The sequence below is a fragment of the Trichechus manatus genome, unplaced genomic scaffold, assembly GCF_000243295.1.
Source record: "Trichechus manatus latirostris isolate Lorelei unplaced genomic scaffold, TriManLat1.0 scaffold00066, whole genome shotgun sequence".
NCBI lineage: Eukaryota > Metazoa > Chordata > Mammalia > Sirenia > Trichechidae > Trichechus > Trichechus manatus.
This window is the reverse complement of record NW_004444002.1, coordinates 10,018,156-10,039,795: the sequence shown is the minus strand read 5'-3', so window position 1 is coordinate 10,039,795 and position 21,640 is coordinate 10,018,156. Positions and strand designations below refer to the sequence as shown.

The 21,640-nt window shown below is 45.0% G+C and overlaps 1 protein-coding gene across 1 annotated transcript; it reads right to left on the bottom strand.

The window, feature by feature from the left end:
* Window positions 1-8,759: 8,759 nt before the first annotated feature.
* RBMX2 (RNA binding motif protein X-linked 2) lies at window positions 8,760-18,070 on the bottom strand. The gene is given in 7 exon segments (XM_004379618.3): window positions 8,760-10,048; window positions 11,804-11,978; window positions 14,311-14,440; window positions 16,593-16,644; window positions 17,688-17,803; window positions 17,999-18,030; window positions 18,032-18,070. Coding segments are annotated over 7 exon segments (1,047 nt in total). The 3' UTR covers window positions 8,760-9,545.
* Between the last annotated feature and the right edge of the window lie 3,570 nt (window positions 18,071-21,640).

Here is a 21,640-nt window from a genome sequence, read left to right as displayed (position 1 = left end):
CCTACCAGGTGTGGTAGGGTTTAAACTCTACTCTTGAGGGCCTTGCACCCTCACTGGGAAAATAAGATGAATTTACAAGCAAACATCTGAGACCGGTAAGACGGTCTCATCAAGTATTCTCAGGGCTCTAGAAGGATCAACGAAGGGCGTCCTGTGAGCTGGCGTGGTCAGGAAAAATTTCCTGGAGGAACTGGGATTGAGTTAAGCCTCAAAGGACAGGTAGGATTTAAGCAAGGGTGGAAAGTGCCAGAGAGGCTTTCATCTTAGATCACACAGCTACATAAAACTGTCATGCCTGAATGGTCTAGTTCAGTGGTGTTCAATAGAATGTTCTGTGATGGTGGAAACAAGACGATAGATGCATGATGTAATCTGGTAGTCACTGGCCACATACGGTTGTCAAGTCACTAGTGTGATTGAGGAACTGAATCTTTAATGTTCGTCTATTTAAATTTAAGTAGCTACATGTGGCTCATGGCAACCATAAAGGACAGTGCAGGGCTAGTTAGCACCAGACCACAAAACCTCACAGGCACTAGCTAGTTCAGGTTAGGTTGGCGGGGGGGGGGGGCGGTCCCTGAAAGTTCATTTCCAAAGCTTAGCCCTGAACACCTAGGAAATTCCAGAAACCTGACTCTCAGAGGGGCTTTGAAGCCTCTAGGCATCCACACTTGTCCGTTTTGAGACACACGCGCCACCAGTGTGAAGAAGGCCCTGATTTCTAGGCATTGTTCCTCTGCACTTGCCAAAACTCAGTTGATAGAAAGAGGATAGGCCCCCACCTAGGACACCAAAGGCCGCTAACTCAGCTCATCACAAAGAGCAGATCACAACCTGCACCAGCTATGGCCCCAAATATGGTGCTTGGCTAGAAACAGCTTCCATGGACAGAAACACCACTCTGGAATCCCTTTATCCACTCATCCCTAGCGTTATCCAAGAAGTTAGGTCAGAGTAAAGTCCCAGCCTTATCGAGAACTTCCTGGGGAAACAGTTTGAGACAAGTAAACTCAACCTTTATGCAGTACTTCTAGTCCATGAATGTTAGGTGACCTGAATGTTAGCAAATAATAAGAGTGACAGGGAGTTCTCCTGCCCAAATACCACCTGTCCTGAAATGTGACTGCCTTCATTTGCTCACTTCTTATTCCTGCCCTTACATACTGCCGTTCATCACAGGCAGCAGCAGTATTTTTAAAATTATTTTTTAAAGGTCCACGATAATGACCACTGGTCTTAATTTTTAATTATATTTTTATTAATAATATACATCCAGATTTGGAAACAGTGGTGACAGCTGCACAACATGGGGAATGTAATTCATGTCAGAGTTGTACACATAAAATGGTTGAAATGGCAAGTGTTTTGTTACATATATTTCACCACAATAAAATTTAAAAAGTAATATATATCCAGTACAGAAAAAAAGAGACAACGCATTAGTTCAAAGCTTCTTTGAAGAGGTTAGGTCATTTTTAGTCATCCCCCAAATACTTTTAAATTCTAAACTGGCCAAAAGTAACCAAAATTTTAACTGATGTTCATTACAGAGAGCATACTGATTTTAGATTAAATATACAACAGCTGTACCTCTGCGTGAGAAGTGTATACTTTACAGTAACATAGTTAACATGGATCATACGGTTTTGCCCTTTTAAACGACCTGGCACATGGTTTCAGTATTTTAAATGATTCATGTTGGGACCAGTTTATCTTTCGTGACATAGTATTGATAATAATTTATACAATACCAAATGCTTATCGCAAATGTAACTGTTCATTGTTTCCTACTGAAAAATATAACTTGCTTTTATCATCTATTCGCTGATGCAGTTTACAGTAACACTTGCAGAAATCAGGAAGAACTCCAGGTTAAATCCTTCCTAGTGCAAATAATCACACCCAAAATTACATCTTCTGAGTTTACATGTTCAGATCAATTATAAGACACCCAGAAATGGTGGACTTTATTCCTTGGCCACAGTAGCACAGCATGGAACACTTTACACTTCACTAGAGTACCATTTAGACAATGAGCAGGTTATTCCTTTCAAAGGAGCTTCAATCATGTTTACAGAAGGGAGTCCAGATAAGGATTCTTTCCAGTTTAGGAATCAATGAATCCATAAACTGCCAAGGCAGGTACATGACCTAATAGGCTTCTTCTTGTTCGTTGCCGTGGAGTCAATTCCAACTCATGGCAACCCCATATGTTAAGAGAGTAGAACTGCTCCATAGGGTTTTCAAGGCTGTGACCTTTTGGAAGCAGATCACTAGGACTTTTCTTCTGCAGTACCACTGGGTAGGTTCGAACTGCCAACCCTTAAGTTAGCAGCCGAGCACAAACCATTTGCGCCACTTAGGAACCTTTCCCAATAGGCTAAAGGAAGCAAAAAGAGACAGACAGACTTACGTGTTAATTAGGCCACATCAAATACTGACACACAAGCACTAAAAAGTATTCTTAATAAGCATTTCATTTCAATGCGGCTGTTCAGCTTTGAGGTCACTGGGATTTGTCCCCAGTGGATTCCAACTGTCCTCTGTGAAGTGAAGCTCTTCCCCTACCCCATGAAGGGAACGAGTAAACATTCACTGTTTCCAAAGTTCACGAAAACCAATGGCTAGCTGGTTGTTTCAGACTGCAGGGACCGTTGTAGTTGGCTGATGGCCCCAGCTGCTGAAGTGAAACATCCAACTCTGCTGAAACCGACCACTGCGTTTTCACCCAGGTCACAGTCCCCCAGGCTGCTCCCAGCCAGTGACTGAGTGTGACAGAGGTACTAAAGTGGGTCATTCCTGGGAGACACAGGACTCCCCATACAGGCGACTTTGGGTCAGGGATGCTGTCGGGGAAGACCCCCAGCTCAGGCAGGACAGCAAGGGGTAAGCCTGCTGCTGTTCCACAGCAGACTGCATTAGAGCAAGACAGTTTATTACTGATAACACAACAACCAGCAGAAGCATCAGTGTAGTTCTGCCAGTTCCCGTCCCTAAGCCCCCCAGGACAATGTGACAGGTTCAGATGGATGCCCCACATACCGTGGGTTGCACTGCAGCTGAGAAGTCCAGGGCCCAGCACTTTCTGAGTAATAAGCAAACCAACCAGCCCCTTGCCCTGAGACGCAGGCAGTTACACAGTAGTCACCCTGCCCTACTTTGCTGCTCATGTGACTGTTACAGAAATGGTTCCCTATTGGGAGACGAATGAGCCTGGCACTTTAAGACACTCCCCAAGAATATGCAGGGCTGCTCAGGGCTCCTGGTGGACTGCCTGTCCCACACACACCCATCTGCTTGGCAAAAACGTTCTCAGAAAGGCACAGCAGTCTGACTCGTCCTGCCCATCCTTCCTTCCTACCCTCTCTCCTCCACAGAGGTTAGACCTGCATTGAGTCTGACGGCTCTCCCTGCCTCCTCTGGCTCCCTCCCGTTTCCTCTCAGGTATTTTCCCTAATAAATCTCTTGCACGTCTAATCTTATCTTGGCACCTGCTCCTCAGATGCCAAGGGGTGCCAGGAGTGGTCTGAGAAACAGGCAACGGGAAGATGGGCTCTGGGACCATCTCACTCACTGTCCAGTGGGCAGAATGGATATCGTCCTGAGGGGTATGTGGGGCATGGAGAGTGCCAGGCACAGGGTAGCAGTCCAGCTGCTAAAGATTTCTCTGCCGGTGACCTGAGAAAACAGAGGAGAATGCACTGGCAGGCACACTGACAAATACAGGAGGAATAAGGCTGACAAACTTGAGATGGCTGGACACGGTGGACTTGTACTGTTACCCTGCAGAGGATAACGACACATGGGCAACAGTTAACAAGCGGTTAAAGATGACATGTGAGAACCAGAGAGCTTCTGTGGCAGCTTACAGAGACCCTCTTCCCTGCAGCAGAGGAGGGGACACAACTGAGCAACACAGCGACGTTAGATGCTTCCCATTTAATACATCATAGGCCTGCTTTGCTGAAGTCAGGGCCTTTGTTGGGAGAACCCGGGACCCTGAAACATGGCATGGGGACATCTGGCTGGACGCCCCTGAGGGTGCTGCTCTGCAGACACTCCCGCCCAATGCTCAATTTGCAGAGATGGCCCACTCTGCCCTAGTAAGAGCAAGCACTTCCCTGTGCTGGAAGATTCTGCAGAGGCCACTCCTGGACAAGGCAGCCAGTGCCCCCTAAGGAGCTGCCCCCACCTCCTCTCCTGGTTACTAAGCTGATAGCCAGAGCTAAAATCAAAGACACTAAAGAGCGGCAACAATTAGCTGGCATGCACAGGCAGAAGTCAAGCGAGAAGCCCTGGGTTTGGATTTCAAGGGTGCTAGATCAAGAGGAAGAAGCCCTGGTGGCACAGTGGTTAAGCGCTTGGCTGCTAAACCTAAAGGTTGGCAGTTTGAACCCACCAGCCGCTCCACGGGAGAAAGATGTGGCAGTCTGCTTCCATAAGGATTACAGCTTTCAAAACCATATGGGACAGATCTACTCTGTCCTATAGCATCGCTATGATTTAGAATCAACTAGATGGCAATGGGTTTGGGTTTTTTTAGATCAAGAGGAAGGAGCTCCAGTGGCACAATGGTTAAGAGCTCAGCTGCTAACCGAAAGGTCAGTGGTTTGAACCCACCAGCCATTCCACATGGGAGAAAGATGAGGCAATCTGCTTCCATAAAGATTATAGCCTTGGAAACCCTACAGGGCAGTTCTATTCTGTCCTATAGGGTCGCTATGAGCTGGAATCTACTAGATAGCACACAACGTATCAAGAGGGCCAAAATACAAGACTAGAAAAGCAAGATTCATAGACCTGGGGTGCACTTCCTCAGGACACAGGATTTAACCCCCTGGACTGAAGAAAACGCCAGTCTCTCGCGGCAGAGGAGGCCAACTGTGAACCTCTCAGCGATACTGGGGCCCCCTGCACCGGTGCATTCCTCGTGGCCTTGGTAAACAGGGTATCCTCTAGGCCTCCTGTGGAATACTAGCCTCCGGTGGGGTTTTGGGCCCCACATAGTATGTCCACTTCCCTCAGCCTCTTCATTTTCCCAGTCCCCAAGTGTGACTGGAATTGATTCACTTGGTCATTGGAGTAACCCCCACGTGGGCCCTTGGCCTGTAGGGTAAGAGCTAGCATAGCGAGGAAGGCCAAGTGGAAACCTCTGAAACTGTCCCACCCCACCCCCCGTGGACAAGATAGTAAATCATGCTGGTTACTTTTGTGTTAACCTGGCTAGGCTATAACCAGTAACCAGTTGTCACAAAGTCAACTCTGACTGGTGCAGTTAACACAACTGGCTGCTAACCAAAAGGCTGGAGACTCCAGTCTACCCAGAGGTGCCTCAGAAGAAAGGCCCGGCAACCTGCTTCCCCAAAATCAGCCACTGAAAACCCTATGGAGCACAGTTCTACTCTGACATACACGGCATCGCCATGGCCAGGCTACAGTACCCACTTATTCAATCAAACACTAATCTAGATGTTGCTGTACATGTATTTCGTAGATATGGTTAACATCTACAATCAACTGACTTTAAATAAAGGAGATTATCCTCGATAATCTGAGTGAGCCTCATCCAATCATTGAGGGCCTTAAATACAAAACTGTGCTTTCCCTGAGGAAGAAATTCGCTTGTGAACTGCAGCCTCAGCTCCTATCCAGTTGTCAGCCTGCCCTGAATTTTAAACTCGCCTAGCCAGACTTCATAATTGCATATCTCTTCTCTCTACCTATATCTCTTCTCTCTACCTACACACACACACACACACCCACACACCCACACCCCCACACACCCCCACCCCCCCCACACACCCCTTCTACTGACTGATAAATAAATCAAAGACAATATTACATTCCAGGGGAGATGGAGTAGATTATAGATTAATGGCATTATTAAAGATCTACAGGATGCATGTGAAAGCTGGACAATGAATATGGAAGACCGAAGAACTGAGGCCTTTGAATCTGTGGTGCTGGCGAAGAATACTGACTATACCACGGACTGCCAAAAGAAAGAACAAATCTGTCTTGAAAGAAGTGCAGCAGAATGTTCCTTAGAAGTGAGGATGGTGAGATTTCGTCTCACATACTTTGGACATGTTATCACGAGGGACCAGTCCCTGGAGAAGGACATCATGCTTGGAAAAGTAGAGGGTCACTGAAAAAGAGGCAGACCCTCAACGAGATGGATTTGACACAATGGCTGCAACAATGGGCTCAAGCATAGCAACGACTGTGAGGATGGAGCAGGACCAGGCAGTGTTTCGTTCTGTTGTGCATGGGGTCTCTGTGAGTTGGAACCGACTCAACGACACCTAACAACAACAGGATGCAGGGGTGGTGGCCCCTATCACATGTCAGCACCTATGGCCATATGGGGGTTCCTGTACAACCAGCTCAAGGAGGAAAAAGCCCAAACCTGGTTTACAGATGGGTCGGCCCTGTGTGGGCACACGCTAAGATGGATGGTTTCTGCATTACAGTCACATTCGGGGTGGAGAGGGAAACTCTGTCCGGTGGATGAAGCTGCAAGTGATACACTTGACCATCTACTTGGTGTGGAAAAACTGAAGTAAGGATATTTATTTAATATATATTTGTCGTGTGCCAGTGAGTCGATTCCAACTCATAGTGACCCTATAGACAGAGAACTGGCCCATAGGGTTTCTAAGGCTGTAGTCTTTACAGAAGCAGACTGCTACATCTTTCTCCTGTGAGATATATATATATTCACACACACTTCTGGGACGGAGCCAGTGGTCTGGCCATCTATTTGGGAGCCTGGAAGGAAAAGGACTGGAGGGTCAGAGACAAGCGCGTCTGGTGTAAGGGCATGTGGACGGACATATGGGAGTAGGCAGTATGGGATTTTGGTATCACATGTCAACACCCACCAGAGAACATCTACCATGGAACAGGCACTGAACAACTGTGCAAACAAAACACCTCAGCCAGGTGATGTGGGCCTTCACCACTGGCTATCACGGGACTGGCACGACAGGCACGGGAGCGGAGTGGCCACAGTGGCTGAGATGGAAGCCCACCGGCAAGGACTCCTGCTCACCAAGGCTGATCTAGTGAGACTCGTCTGGCAGGCAACTGTGTATGATCTTGCTGCAACGTTCTCAGAATGGCACCACAGTCCCAGACTTTGCCTACCCACCCTTCATTCCTTCCCTCTCTCCTCCACAGAGGTTAGAGCTGCAGAGAGCCTGACAGCTCTCCCCGCCTCCTCCAGATCCCTCCCCATTTTCCTTCATAGGCGTTTTCCCCAATAAATTCTTAATCTACGACCCAAATTAACACACAGGGTCATTTAACTTGGTGCTCACAGTAAGGGTCTGATCCTCAGTTTTGCAGGGTCAGAAATTCACTCTTAACTTCATTATGGGTATTAAGGACCCGTGAACTATCTTCCACCAAGCTCATAAGGGACTGATTGATAAAACAGAAAAAGATTCTCAAATGACAAACAGAAATGCCAAGCAGACCAGAGAGATATGCAATGGGGTGGCAAAGCGTTCCTATCCCAGCAAGAACAGCTACTGGAAAAGCAGACTAAACCCAGAAGGTAGCCCAGTCCCTGTGGAGCCTAAGAAGGGAGCCAGCTAGCCAAAAGGTAGAAACCACCCAAATGTCCATCAGCTGAGGCATGGGTAGACTGTGACAGAAACAGACTAGAATGTTATACATCCAGAAAAAAGGAATGAAATACTGACACATGCTACCACATAGATGAGCCCTGAAAGCATTTTGCTAAGCAAAAGAAGCCAGACACCAAGGACCACATACTGTGATTCCACTTGGATGAAATCAAGGGGTAAACGGATCAAAGGTCTTTGCAATACAATAAGGCAAGTTCATGGGAAAAATAACAATGTATAAATAGAAAAACAGGAAACGGGAAAATGACATGTAAGTATTTATAAGAAATATTTAAAGGTGAAGCACAGCCTCTATGTGATAACTTTAGATAGAAAACTGACAATGGCTAATTGCTTTTTTCCTCCCATAAATAATTATCCAATGAAGAAATGTTAGCTCAACCAGGAGCTATGAAATCTGAGTTCTAGTCTCATTTAATTACTGACTTGCAAGAATTCTAAATCAGCTGTGGTGATGGTTGTACACATGTGTGAATATACTAAAAACCATTTAATTGTACACTTTAAATGTATAAATTATATGGTATGTGAATTATATCTCTGTATAGCTGAAAAAATATACATTTGGATTTCTATATCCAAGCACAGAATAATCCAAAAAGTAAGAAAACAACTCCTTTAAAATAGCACCAAAAAGTACCAAACACTTAGGGAGAAATTTAACCCCAAAGTACCAGACTTACACACTGAAAACTACAAAGCATTGCTGAAAAAAATGGGAGGTATATACGTACAGTGGAGTACTTATGCAGCCATAAAGAGAGAGGAAGTCTCGCCTAATAACAAAGAGAGATGAAGTTCTGGTACTGCAATGGGGATGAACCACAAACACATTATGCTGAGGGAAAGAACCAAACACCAAACCCACTGCCATCCAGTCGATTCCAACTCACAGCGACCCTACAGGACACAGTAGAACTGCCCCATAGGGTTTCCAAGGCTGTAATCTTTACAGAAGCAAACTGCCATATCTTTCTCCCTCGGAGCGGCTGGTGGGTTCAAACTGCTGATCTTTCGGTTAGCAGCTGAGTGCTTAACCACTAGGACTCCTCTGAGTGAAAGAAGCCAGACACAAAAGACCGCACATTGTGTGATTCCACTTACATGAAAATATCCAGAACCGGTAAATCCATAAAGACAGAAAGCAGATGGGTGGTGACCAGGGACTGAGGGGAGGGGGCAGTGGGAAGTGACCATAGTTTCCTTTTTCAGTGATGAGAAGGTTTTGAACTAGATAAGAGGTGGTAGCTGCACAATTCTGTGACTGTCTAAACCCCACTGAAGCATTTGCTTTAAAATCGTTAAGTTTTATGTTAAGTGAATTTCACCTCAGCAAAAATTAATGAATTAAAAAAGATGGAGAGAGACATATCAACCAAAAAAAGAAAAAGATGTTAAAAAACTTGAAAAAAATAAAAGGGGGAGTGTAGCTGGCTGATCTCAAGAACATTAGCATCAAGCTGTCCTAGCCTAGTAAGTCACACCTTTCTGCTCTATGGTTCTACCTGCCACCTGGAAAGGCTGGGTTCTAAACATCTAGCACAAACACCAAGATTCTAGAAGTGCCTGGTGTTTTCCCTTTCCTGGCAATCTCATCATAAACTGGGGTCTACAGGCTCAAGGGCCATATTTATGAACCAAAACGTAGGGTGCACACTCTGATAAATACAAGTATGTTCCCAGGGACAATGGATTATGTTAACCCAGGATTCTTGGCTGTTGAAACTACAGCCCTCTCCCACTGACTAATATTCAAGGAATTTTAAAAAATGCAGCCCCAGAGACTGTACACACAGAAGTAGTAAAAGCAGAAAGCATAATTGCATTTGATTGCATTTTTAAAATGCAGTTCGTTTCCAAATCTCCTGAGTGGCTGAGCAGGCCATGGCATCAGTGATGCTTGCGGTCACTGGGATTAGAGGCCTCCCGGTCCCGGGAATGCCGGGCCCTCTTGTGCCTATGGGATCTATCTCGGCTCCTACTTCTACTTCTGTGACTACGCCCTTCTGGACGACCGTTGGGCCGGCTAGAATGTGTGTCTGAGCTGCGACCTCTGTCCCGATCCCTGTTCTTTTCCTCTCTTTCCTCCCTCCTGCTCGAGGACTTCAGTTCCTGCTTGGGTTTCTCCTTCCTCTGCTCCCTCTCCAGGTCTGCTGCTCCATCGCGCCACGTGGTCCTGACCTCAGGAGAGCTGGGGTAGTGCTTCCGGCCTTCTCTGGACTCTGCCTTCTGAGCCCTCTCGGAGCTCTTGCTGCTATGCTTGTTCGAGCCAGGCTCCTCCTTTTCCCTTATCATCTTGCTCCTGGGTGATGAAGAGGAAGACAGTGGCTCTGCCTGGACCTCCTGGTCTGTCTTCTCTCTGTCTTTCTTTCTTTTCTTCTTTTCCTTTTTGTCTAGAGGGGGAAAAGCAACCAATGAGAAGAAAAGAATAAAGAAAAAAAAAAGAAGTCCTTTTAAAAGAAAGTTCCTTTCTTCTCTGAGTACATTATATCAAATGTGGGTGTTGCAGTTCAAAAACCTTCACGTGCTGGGAGAGGGAGAACACACAAAGGGAAAGCATTGCTGGCAGCAGTGTGTAGCAGCCAGAGTCAATACTTCTAGAAAAGCGTCTCAGAGAAGCAAAGTTGGCTATTTGTCACCCCTGATACGGAATGCTGCTGTCTTAGTCAATTCCCTCTTCTCAGGAGGCACCGAGGTAAGCTGGCCTCTCTGTTAAGACAGGGATCCTCTGACCTACAGTTGTGATCCAGCCCTCAATCTGACTGGATCTATGGGAAGCCACTGGTCTGATCACTATCAACATTCAGCTACCCAAAACAGAATTCCATCCTACCTCTGCATATCGCTTTGGTTACATTCCTCAGAACAGAACTTCCTCAAGCTTTAAAGAAGAACCAAATCAACATTTGTAGCAGTGAATTACTTTGAATACCCAACAGCTTGTAACAAAAGTAGTTACTTGTAGACCTCAGAATCTAAATTTCATGGTTTCTATTAAGTTAAACTCTGGTGGCATAGTGGTTAAGAGCTATGGCTGCTAACCAACAGGTCGGCAGCTCGAATCCACCAGGCACTCCTTGGAAACTCTATGGGGCAGTTCTATTCTGTCCTATAGGGCCGCTATGAGTCGGAATCAACCCCACAGCAGTGGGTTTGGTTTTTTGGGGGGGTATTCTTAAGTTTGTAAAGTAGGTGAATTGAACATTTTCTATTTCTCTAAAAAACAGACTAAATTATTTTCCTTCTTACATCTGAGAAAGTAAAAATTGTCTTGGACTGAGAAAGTAAAGGTGGCCCTGCCATGCATCAGGCTAGGCTCACAAGCCCAGAGCAAGCCAGCTGCAAAGCTAGAGCTGTCAAGCGTCTTGGTGGTCCCCTTCTTTGAGGGACTCCTGCTTTCTCACTGAGAAGCCTGGTGCTCTAAAAGCACAGACTATCAGCACATTCACTGTCTGAAACGATACCAACGAGAATGAAGGAGCTCAGTTGCTTTGACAGACAGAAGCAGCAGCAGCCCAGGCGCAGAGCTTAAGAGAAAGAGTTTCTGCTGAGAAATTAGAATACTGGAAACAGAACAACCAGAACGCAATTAAAGAGAATGTTGATACATTGTGAAAAATGTAACCGAATGGTTATGCATAGAAACTGTCAAATGGGAACCTAATTTGCTATGTAAACTTTCACTGGAAACAATAAAATATTATTGGAAAAAAAAAAAGAAGGTTTCTGAACACAACATTACACATTCACTTTGTAGTTTCCAAGAAACAGGCCCGAGTCTGTTCTGCTCTGCGCCTATTACAACTCGCCTGCATTTAGACTTCACCTAAACCCCACGACCCTGCCCCAAATCCTGTCGTAGCTCTAACTTGTCCTTTGTTTAGTGAGGCAATGCAGTTCCTCTGGTGTGTGGTTTTCCTCGACGCAACAAGTCAGTCTAACCTGATTTTGCTGGACTACAGGTCTGTCCCTGGTGGTACTAGACTATGACACATTTTGTGGCCTTCAACTGATACCCTCCTCCCCGTTAAATTAAGGTCCCCCACACCTTCTCCTTTCACACGAGTTGATTTTCAACTATCAGTGAATGCTAGGAAGAACAGGCACTTAAGACTACCCAGAATCGTCTCTAGGGTCTAACGCTTCACCTTTTTTGGGTTTTGTGGATTTGTCATCGTCAGAGCCCTCAGACGAACTTGGTGAGGGAGTGCGAGCCCCACAGCCCTTCTCCTGGAGCTCTTTGGTCACATCATCCAACTCTTCTGAGTCCTTAGGAGCACGATAGTTAGACACATGATCCACTCGGATGGTTCGTCCTTTAATCTAAGCAAGACAGCCAACGGTTCAGCAAAGACAGCTCTCCTAGCAAACAGTGTATTTGACCCCAGCACAGAGAACCATGGTTTGCACCGTATCTATTACCTTCCTGTTACTTATATTTCTGGGCAAATCTCTAAGGCAGGCCCGCCTGACTGGTCTATCACAGCATATATTTGTTGTTGTTGTTAGCGGCCATCGACTCAGCCCGACTCAGGACAACCCCATACACAATGGAATGAAATGCTGCCCGGTCCTGTGCAATCCTCATGACTGGTTGCAATTGGACCTTTGTGATTGGCTGGTTTTCAGAAGTAGATCACCAGGCCTTTCTTCCCAGTCCATCTTAGTCTGGAAGCTCCACTGAAACCTGTTCAACATCATAGCAACACACAAACCTCCACTGGCAGACAGGCGGTTGGCTGCGCATGAGGTGTACCGGCCAGGAATTGAACCCAGGTCTCCTGCACGGAAGGTGAGAATTCTACCACTGAACCACTGTATAACTCAACCCACAGCCACTGAGTCTAATTCTGACTCATAGCAACCCGACAGGACAGAGCCCCATAGGGTTTCCAAGGCTGTACACCCACTCCTCACTGACAGTGGTAAGGTTCCAAAGGCCAGGCCGTTATGCAAAAATTGGCGTTATGCAAAAATGGAGGATGACCACATCAGATCACAAAACATTATGTGGAATATGTCCCTCTGGACCCAAGAGGCGGAAAATAATAGGTGGGCACTATATATATTCCCACTGGTCATGAAAGGGTTACTGCCAGACATACGTCGTTAATGCGCTAAATAGTCGGAGAGTAGATTTTTTACTACTGTCATAAATGCGAAATGTCGGATAACAATATAGTTGACAAGTGAGGAGTAGGTGTTATCTTTACGGAAGCAGACTGCCGTATCTTTCTCCTGTGAAACAGCTGGTGGGTTCAAACCTCTTATCTTTCAGTTAGCAGCCAAGTACTTACCCACTGCGCCACCAGGGCTCCTTCACCACTGTATACCTATGTATTAATACACGCAGCCCTCAGGCAGCCAGGTGGGGCCTGGGGTAGCTGAAGCCCCTGAACAGTTGCAGCAGTAGCCTCCACAGGCTTACCGCTGTGTGCCATACAAGTATCATCGTGTTCTCTGTGTGCCACAGTGCAAAGGGTTGGGCAGCATCTCCAAAGCACAAGTGTCAGGAACAAGTGCAAGAGTCTGAGATGCACAATGAGTTACCCCAATCTATAACATCTGTTTACAGTAAAACATTCCCTGGAAAATCCTGGGTGCTAGAAGGGATCCCCGAAATCCAGCTCAATGCTACCTACGGCTGCTTTCTCAGCTGACTGGCACAGCAATTAGGATGAGGCACAGTCGGACCAACAGGCGGAAGGGGGCAAGGAAGCTAGAAAAGACCACTGTCTCTTTTCTTAAGCCCTCACTCCTTGCCCTACCCTCACCAGACAGGGACAGTTAGCTCATGCTGATTACTTCTGCTATAGATTACAACTCTGCAGGTGAGCAACAACAACAAGTTAACCACCCACTTAAAACAAAAACATTCTATCTTCAGGCAGATACCAACTTATTCTATAGGCAAAGCTATCAGAATCTGAAAACTTTGGCTTTTACCCATTTTTCCAATATAAGAACATATTCACCTACCGTATTCCCCATTTCAAAGTATTTTTGAAAACCTTCCTTTCACATTGCTATGCCATAAAGGAAACCAGCTGGCTCCCTTAAAAATCAAGCATAGAACCTTGTCCCACCCTGTCCTACAGTCTCTGGCTGTTCTATTTCTGGTCCAATCAGTGACAAGCTCTCTAAGTCAAGAGTCACCCCCAGCTTGTGACAACGCTCACTCAACTACCGTGTTCTTCCTAAATGAGTACAGGGACCATGTGGATGATAAATAAGCCTGACTTGTCCCATCCCCTTCTCTCAGCTCAGTGCCTCACCTGTAAGGTGAGAGGGACCAGAGGAAAGAAAAACAAAGAATGAGTCACTTCTGACAATTCCCTGACACAGGCCAACATGGAAGAGCAGTGTTTGTTAATCAATTTGTTCTCCAATGCACCAGAAATGGAAGTAGGAGGTACGGGTGGGGAGAGGAGAGGGCCTGCTAACAGATCAAAGATGGAGAAAAGGAACACGTCCTGGCAGGGTCATGAGCCAATGGGATAATTTCCTGGAATCATTTCCTGGCCAGCGTGTCCCCACACCTTTCTCCCCAGCTGATCAGTACTATCCTTGAGCACAGTAGGGACTAGGTGGAAAATAAAACCTAACCCCTACCCACAGAAAAAGACCAGCCTATCTGTTTAATAAGCTCACTCACCTTGATCCCATTGAAGTTATCAACGGCCAGGATTGTGCTCCTCTGGTCTTCATAGCAGAGGAAACAGAATCCTTTGGATTTGCCAGTCTTCTTGTCCCTCACGAGATTAATGTTAACAACCTCTCCATATCTATTTATTTTGTAAAAGAGCAAGACATGATTGACTTAAAATGCAAAACCTTTCAGGTTGGATTAAAAAACAAAATTCAAATAATAATATAGTCCACACAGGAGACACATCTAGAACAGGATGATATAGAAAGGTTGAAAATAAAAAGTTAGACAAAGATATAGCAAGAACACCCAAACAAAAACATGGGTGGCAATGTTAACATAGAAGAATTCAAGACCAAAAAAAGGCATTAAATGGGATGAAGAGGGTTACTTTACATTGAAAAAGGTCCTAATACATAACAAAGGTGTAAATCACAGAACTTCATGTGTCAATTAACAAATTAACATTTTTAATTAAAAAATTATTAGATAAATATCGATACTCTGAAATATTAACATACTAAATAGCTTCTATGATTAAACTAGTGTGGTACTGGCACATGAATAGACAAAGACAGAAGACAGACAGACAAACAGAAGAAAAAGCTAACAGATCCAAGTACATACAGAAAAATTAGTATATGATAAAGATGGCATCCCAATTTGCTGGGGAAAAGATGGACTTTTTTATAGGTGTGGAGGCAACTGCATAGCTATTTGGAAATGATAAAACTGGATCCATACTTCACATCGTACACCAGAATAAGCTCTAAATGGATCCGAAATTTCAATGTAAAATATTGAAATCATACAGAACACAGCTGAATTCTTTTACAACCTAGATGGCTACAGAACACAGTTGAATTCTTTTATAACCTAGATGGCTAAGCAGAAATGCTTTCTAACTATGATGCAAAATCCAGAAATAATAAAGGTTGATAAATTTAATCAAATAAAAATAAGGAGGGAAGACTGGAGAGAATGACTATAAAGGAGTAAGATGAGGGAGTTTTGGGGGAATGGAACGGCTATTCACCCCAATTGTGGGAGTAGTTATACAAATCTAAACATGTATTAAAATTCACACAACTGTACATTCCTCAAAAAGTCAATTTCCATATAATTTAAACATATAAATGAGTGCAGAAAATAAAAAATAAAAGAAAATAGTTTTGCAGAGTAAAAAAATCATAAGCAAAGTCAACAGACAAATGACAAACTAGGAGAAAGCATCTACAATTTATATAACAGATTAAAAAGCCAGAAAGTAACTTTTTTCTTTTGCTATAAAGGACATTATCAGGACAGCTGGAAAAGTTGGATAAAAGTCTATAGATTAGATAATAATACTATGTCAAGTGCTGAGTTCCTGAATTTGATCACTGTTCTGAGGTTAAACAAGAGAATGTCCTTGTTTTTTGGGAAATACATATTGAAGAATTTAGGGATAAATGGGCATCATGTCTGCAACTGACTTTCAAATGGTTTAGAATGAAATTATATGTATATAGAGAGAGAAATATGGAGCCTTGGTGGCACAGTGGTTAAGCACTCGGCTGCCAACCGAAAGATCGGTGGTACGAACTCAGCAGCTGCTCCACTGGATAAAGATGTGGCAGTCTGCTTCTGTGAAGATTACAGCCTTAGAAATCCTATGGGGCAGTTCTACTCTGTCCTACAGGGTCACTATGAGTCGGAATCGACTTGGTGGCAATGGGTTTGGATAGAGAAATAATGACAAAACCAGTGTGATAACATGCTAACATCTGGGGAATCTGGGTGGAAGGGATACAGGTATTCTTTATACTATTTTACAACTTTCTTGTTTTAAGTCTGACATTATTTCAAAATAAAAAGTTAACAAAAGAATACAGAAGCTGACTTGACAGGGCTCCAAAAAACCCAAACTCGTTGCCTTTGAATCAGTTCTGACTCATAGCAATCCTATAGGACAGAGCAGAACTGCCCCATAGGGTTTCCAAGGAACAGCTGGTGGATTCGAACTGCCGACCTTCTGGTTAACAGCCAAGCTCTTTACCACTGTGCCACCAGGGCTCCGACAGGGTTCCTAGTGACCCTGAAATTGGAACAATTTGAGCATCAAGAAAGAATAATGATGGTCATGTACTCTAACATATCGAGTTATTTAAAAATGAGTCCATAGCAATACAACACATGACAAAGCATTATAACACAGAGCTAATATCCTTAATACATGAAGGACTCTTATCAAATCAATAGGAAAACATCAACAGAAAAAAGTAGGCAGGAGATGAAACGGGACTTACTGTGAGAACACACAGATGATGTCTCCTTCAGTCAGTTCATAAGGAAGCCCTCCTAGAAGATGAAACCACGTTTCAGCACAACAAACATTTACCAAGTGTTTACTATACACCATGCACTGAGCCAGGCACTGGGGGTGCAAAGAAGAGAAAGCCACAGGCCCTGCCCTCAAAGAACTTACAGTCTGATGCTAAGACAGAAGTACATATAAGGTGCAGAAGTACATAAAAAGGAGGGATTAAAGGTGGGCGTCATCCTTAACTAAGCTGATCTGATAACTCAGATCTTCTCACACTCAAAATCCTATTTATGAAGCAGATAATTTCCAGCAAAAAACTGTTTCCACAAACTTATCTTGAATTCATCTGCTCTTTATCCATGATTTTGTAGCTAAGATCCAAAATCAGCTTAAATATGTTCATATTAACTCCATCTCACATACACTAAGGATTATAAAGAGAACTGTCAGGCATTTCATAGGAAATAAATTCCCCCCCACCCAAAATGTTTCTCCTTCCTCATCTGTAAAATGGAGATATTAGTATTTGTCTCACAGGATTGTTATACAAATTGAATAAAACAATACATATAAAGTGCTTCACACAATTAACAGTTATGACACAAAGTGAATATAGAGATGGTGATATGGCTATGGACAGAAGGTAGGAGTCATCAGATGAGAAAAATCAATTTTGAGAGGTGAGAGTTTGGAGTGGGGGGGAGGGGGCGATAGTGGCTAAGACCATGAGTTCTAGAATCCCATAGTATTGGCTGCTTCCATTTACTAGTTATGTGACCTTAAAGAAGCCGGTTAATTTCTCTGAATCTCAGGTTCCTCAGCTGTGTGGGAGTGGGGGGGGGGGCGGTAATGATCTCTGAGAAGCCCGTGAAAGGCTCTTAGCACAGTGAAGAGCAAACAATAACAGTATCGCTCATGAGCATTGACTTTGCAGGGAAAGCAAACTAGAAATTGGGGAGAAAAAAGATACAGAATCGGATTAACAGCAGATAGCAGATGAATAAGAGTGTGTGATGAAATGTGGGCAGGGGCGAAGAAGGGGAATGCTGAAATGTTAGGAAGCAGCCAGGAGACTCACCTAGGAAGACCCAGGCGCTGTCCTTGTACTCAGAGTGCCAGGAAACCTTATCGGCCACCCCAAGCTGGACCTCCCGCTCATTCAGCTCGTTGATCAGCTTCACCTTAGTCAAAGGGCTGCAGAGGGGGTGGAAAAGAGACAAGTAAGTGAGGCCCGGGCTGAGCTAAGGTAGAGCAAAACTAGGGGACTGAACTCTGTAGTCTCCGCGCCTCTTTCACCCCTCGGCCCCGCAGACGCTCTACCGTCCCAGCCCCCGTGGTCCACCTCCGGGCGGCCAGCACCCACTTCCTCAGAAAAAAGTTAAGCCTTACTTCATCTTCGCGGGTCCACTCTCCGCGCTCTGCACCAAGTCGTCGGCTTCCGGGCGAAGCTGCGCGGCGCATGCGCAGCCCCAGCCCTTCGCGGTCATTGGAGGCGGCGGAGCATGCGCCGGAAGAGCTCAACCGCTCCGGAAGCGTGGCGCCTGCGCAAGAGCGTGGAATTGATTTTTTTGGCTTTGCGTGGTTCGGTTTTCAGGAGGGGGTTTTTCTCTAGTCTCTCGCTGCTTCCCTCTGTGAATTGGGGCAGGTGTGCTAGGCTGGTCTGTCACAGATTCCCCAGCTCCTGGCACTGGTTGAGTTAGCTTTAAAAGTTTGCTGAATGAAGAATGAAAAAGGTGCCCGATGTGGCGACGTTCGTCCAGCCCTCGCTCCCAGTCCGAGGCCCCACTCGGCCCTTCACTCCCACTCACTCACACACAAGCACATCCAAGTATCTCTGTTCAGCAGTATGGCAGAAAAATGAAAAAGATATGCCCGATGCATAGGCACGGACCAATGTGCCTCCACAGGCTGAATTGAATACCCCAAATTTGTGTGAGAGCTGCTACGTTTACCCTTTTCCATAGTCTCGCCTATTTGGGAGGCAGAAATTAATATTGTTAAAGTAATAGCTAACAATTAAGCAGATAATGTGCTAAACAATGTCAGATCGTGTGCTAAGCAATTTACGTGTCTCTCCTTCACAACGACCCCGTGGACCAGATACAATGATCATCCCCATTTTATAGAGGAAGAAACTGAGGCTCAAAGGGATTAATCAGCTTGAAAGGTATTCTGCCTCTACCCACCAGGTGAGGTTTATTCAATCAGTGCTTGCTGAGCATCTATATTTGTCCTGTACATCTAGAATCTGTAGATAGGTGTTTAATGCTGGTCTTCTCCCCTCAAGGATATAATAATATAATTGAGGAGACAAGACTCCAGAAATATCCAGGAACCGGTAGACAACATGGTGACATATAATCCGTGATTTAAGTCATAACAATATTTGAACCCATCTTGCATGCTTCCACACCAAAATCTAGTCTTGAACCATGATGTTCTAAAAGTGAAGGTCCTGAGCTATGCAGTTCTCCGTGTAGGCCTAGCTCAGAGCCAGACATTAGGCCCTTCATAAAAAGCATTTTGATGATGATGATGATGATAATGACAACTGCATCCTCAAGCGGTTCACCATGTACCCATGTCCTGCCAAGTAGCAGAACAGAGGCTGCCCACCCATGACAGCATCTCCTCATACGTGTTCCGTGTCTGTGTTCCGTCCTCCAACCCAACCCAGCTATTCATTAACTTTGTAGAATTCTCTTGGCAATGAAAACTAAACAGTGACAGATTGCATATGGGTTTATCTACCTCTAGGAATCTCAGGTTGCTTAGTTGTAGGGTTGAAGTAGCCACTGCAAAGTGGTAAACTAGCATGCAGCATTATCTGGTTGACTTCTTCAAGTGACTATAAAATGAGAGAGTTGGGGCTACACCTCACCCAGTCATCAGCGTTCGGAAGGAAGCTAGAATAAGAGGCGAATAAATCAACCAAAAGGAAGGGTGATGTTGGTTGAGGAAAACATAAGAAGACTGTTGCTATCCAGATGGTGGGTTCAGCAGAAGTATTCTGAAGCTGGGAGAGCTGACGATGATTCCAGTTTGCTCAGGAATGAGGGGTTTCCCAGGACACAGGATTTTCAGTGCTAAAATTGGGAAGTCCAGAGCAATTGGTTGGTCACCCTAGGAGAGCCTGAAGTAAATAAAGAAGCGAGAAAGATTCTCCATGGATGTGTTTGCAGTTGGTAGAACTGGTAGGTAAGATGATGTCTAGAGATTTCTGTAAGTCTGAGTTGAAAGGGAATGGGGGTCCAGAAGACCCTCTGAACTTAATGCCTGAGAGGAGGTACAGGGTTTGTCATCCAAGGTGGTTATTAGTGATCTCTGCCAATAACATTTATTTAACACCCATTGCATGCAGAACTCAGTTCTAGTTTCTTGGGCAATGCTAAGGAAGCTGAAGTAGTCCCCACATTCAAGGAAAGACTGAACAATTTGTCTAGCCAAAGTCATCTCCCTACTTCCCACTACCACATCACACCCCAAAACAGCTTTCCCTCCTGACTTCCCTATTTTGGGCAATGCTATCACCATTTTCCTGGTTTGCCCAGGTTCAAAAAATGGTTGTCATATTTCAGTCTTCTCTATTTGTTGTGGATTAAATTGTATCCCCCCAAAACATATGTGTTGGAATCTTAACTCCTATACCTGTGAATGTAATCCTATTTGGAAATAGCGTTTTTTGTTATGTTACCCAGATCATACCGGAGTAGAACCAAAAACCAAACCCATTGCCATCGAGTCAATTTCAACTCATAGCGACCGTATAGGACAGAGCAGAACTGCCCCACAAGGTTTCAAAGGAGCAGCTGGTGGATTCTAACTGCCGACCTTTCGGTTAGCAGCCGAGCTCTTAATCACTACATACCAGGGCTCCTACCTGAAATAGGGTGGGTTCTAAACTGAATCGATCTAATCACTGAGTTTAAAAAAAAAAAGCAGATTAGACATAGAGGCATGCACACACGGGGGAAGACAGATGCCATGTGAGGATCACCAAAGAACAAAGGAATGCCTGGGGCTACTGAAAAGGAAGTAATCAACACAGCTGAGACCCTGATTTGGACTTTTAGCCTCCAGAACTGTGAGAAAATAAATGCCTGTTCTTTAAAGCTACCCACTTGTAGTATTTCTCTTACAGCAGCACTAGGTAAGATACTATTCCTTGCTGCACCAAGTCCTAATAATTGTACCACTGCAGTGTCTACAACATGTATATCTCCAGGCTACAGTCCTACTCCCAGTCATTGTCACATGCTTCCTAGCTCTCTCAGTACTCTTATAATTCATACCAGCCCCTAGTCATGTCTTTCTGTCATCACTCCCCAACACAGACCCTCAACTTCAGTCAGGCTCCACTTCAAGCTTTCCCCCCGAGGACCCTTTTCATTACCCAACCTGGACACCTCTGCTGAGAGAGCCCCATACACCTGAGAGAGCTGCCCTCCTCTCTGACTAAAACCTGCCCAAGCTGCAAACCTGGATCAAGTTGTCTCTTGTGCAGGAACTTTTCCTGACCTCACCAGCCCATAGTGATGGCTCCCGCTTCTGAACTCTGCATCACTACAGAACTCCTTATGCACTCTCCCCAGAAGCATCATGAGATCCTGGAAGGCAAAGGCTCTGCATTTATAACCCCTCAGCACTCAAGCCTAAAATGCTTTCCCGCACACATAACATACAGTCAGTACAGTAATTGGTTAATACAGTTGAAAAACACACACAACTATGGTTACCTTAGGAGTCCCTGGATGGTGCAAATGGTTAAGTACTCAACTACTAACTGAAAGATTGGCAGTTGAGTCCACCCAGGGGCACCTCAGAAGAAAGGCCTGACAATTGTACTTCTGAAAAATCAGCACTTGAAAACCCTATGGAGCACAGTTCTACTCTGACATACATGGGGGTGCCATGAGTCAGAGCTGACTCGACGGCAATTGGTTTTGTGCAGTGGCTGAGCGTTAAGGCTGCTAACCAAAAGGTTGGCAGTTCAAATCCACCAGCCGCTCCTTGGAAACCCTATGGGGTAGT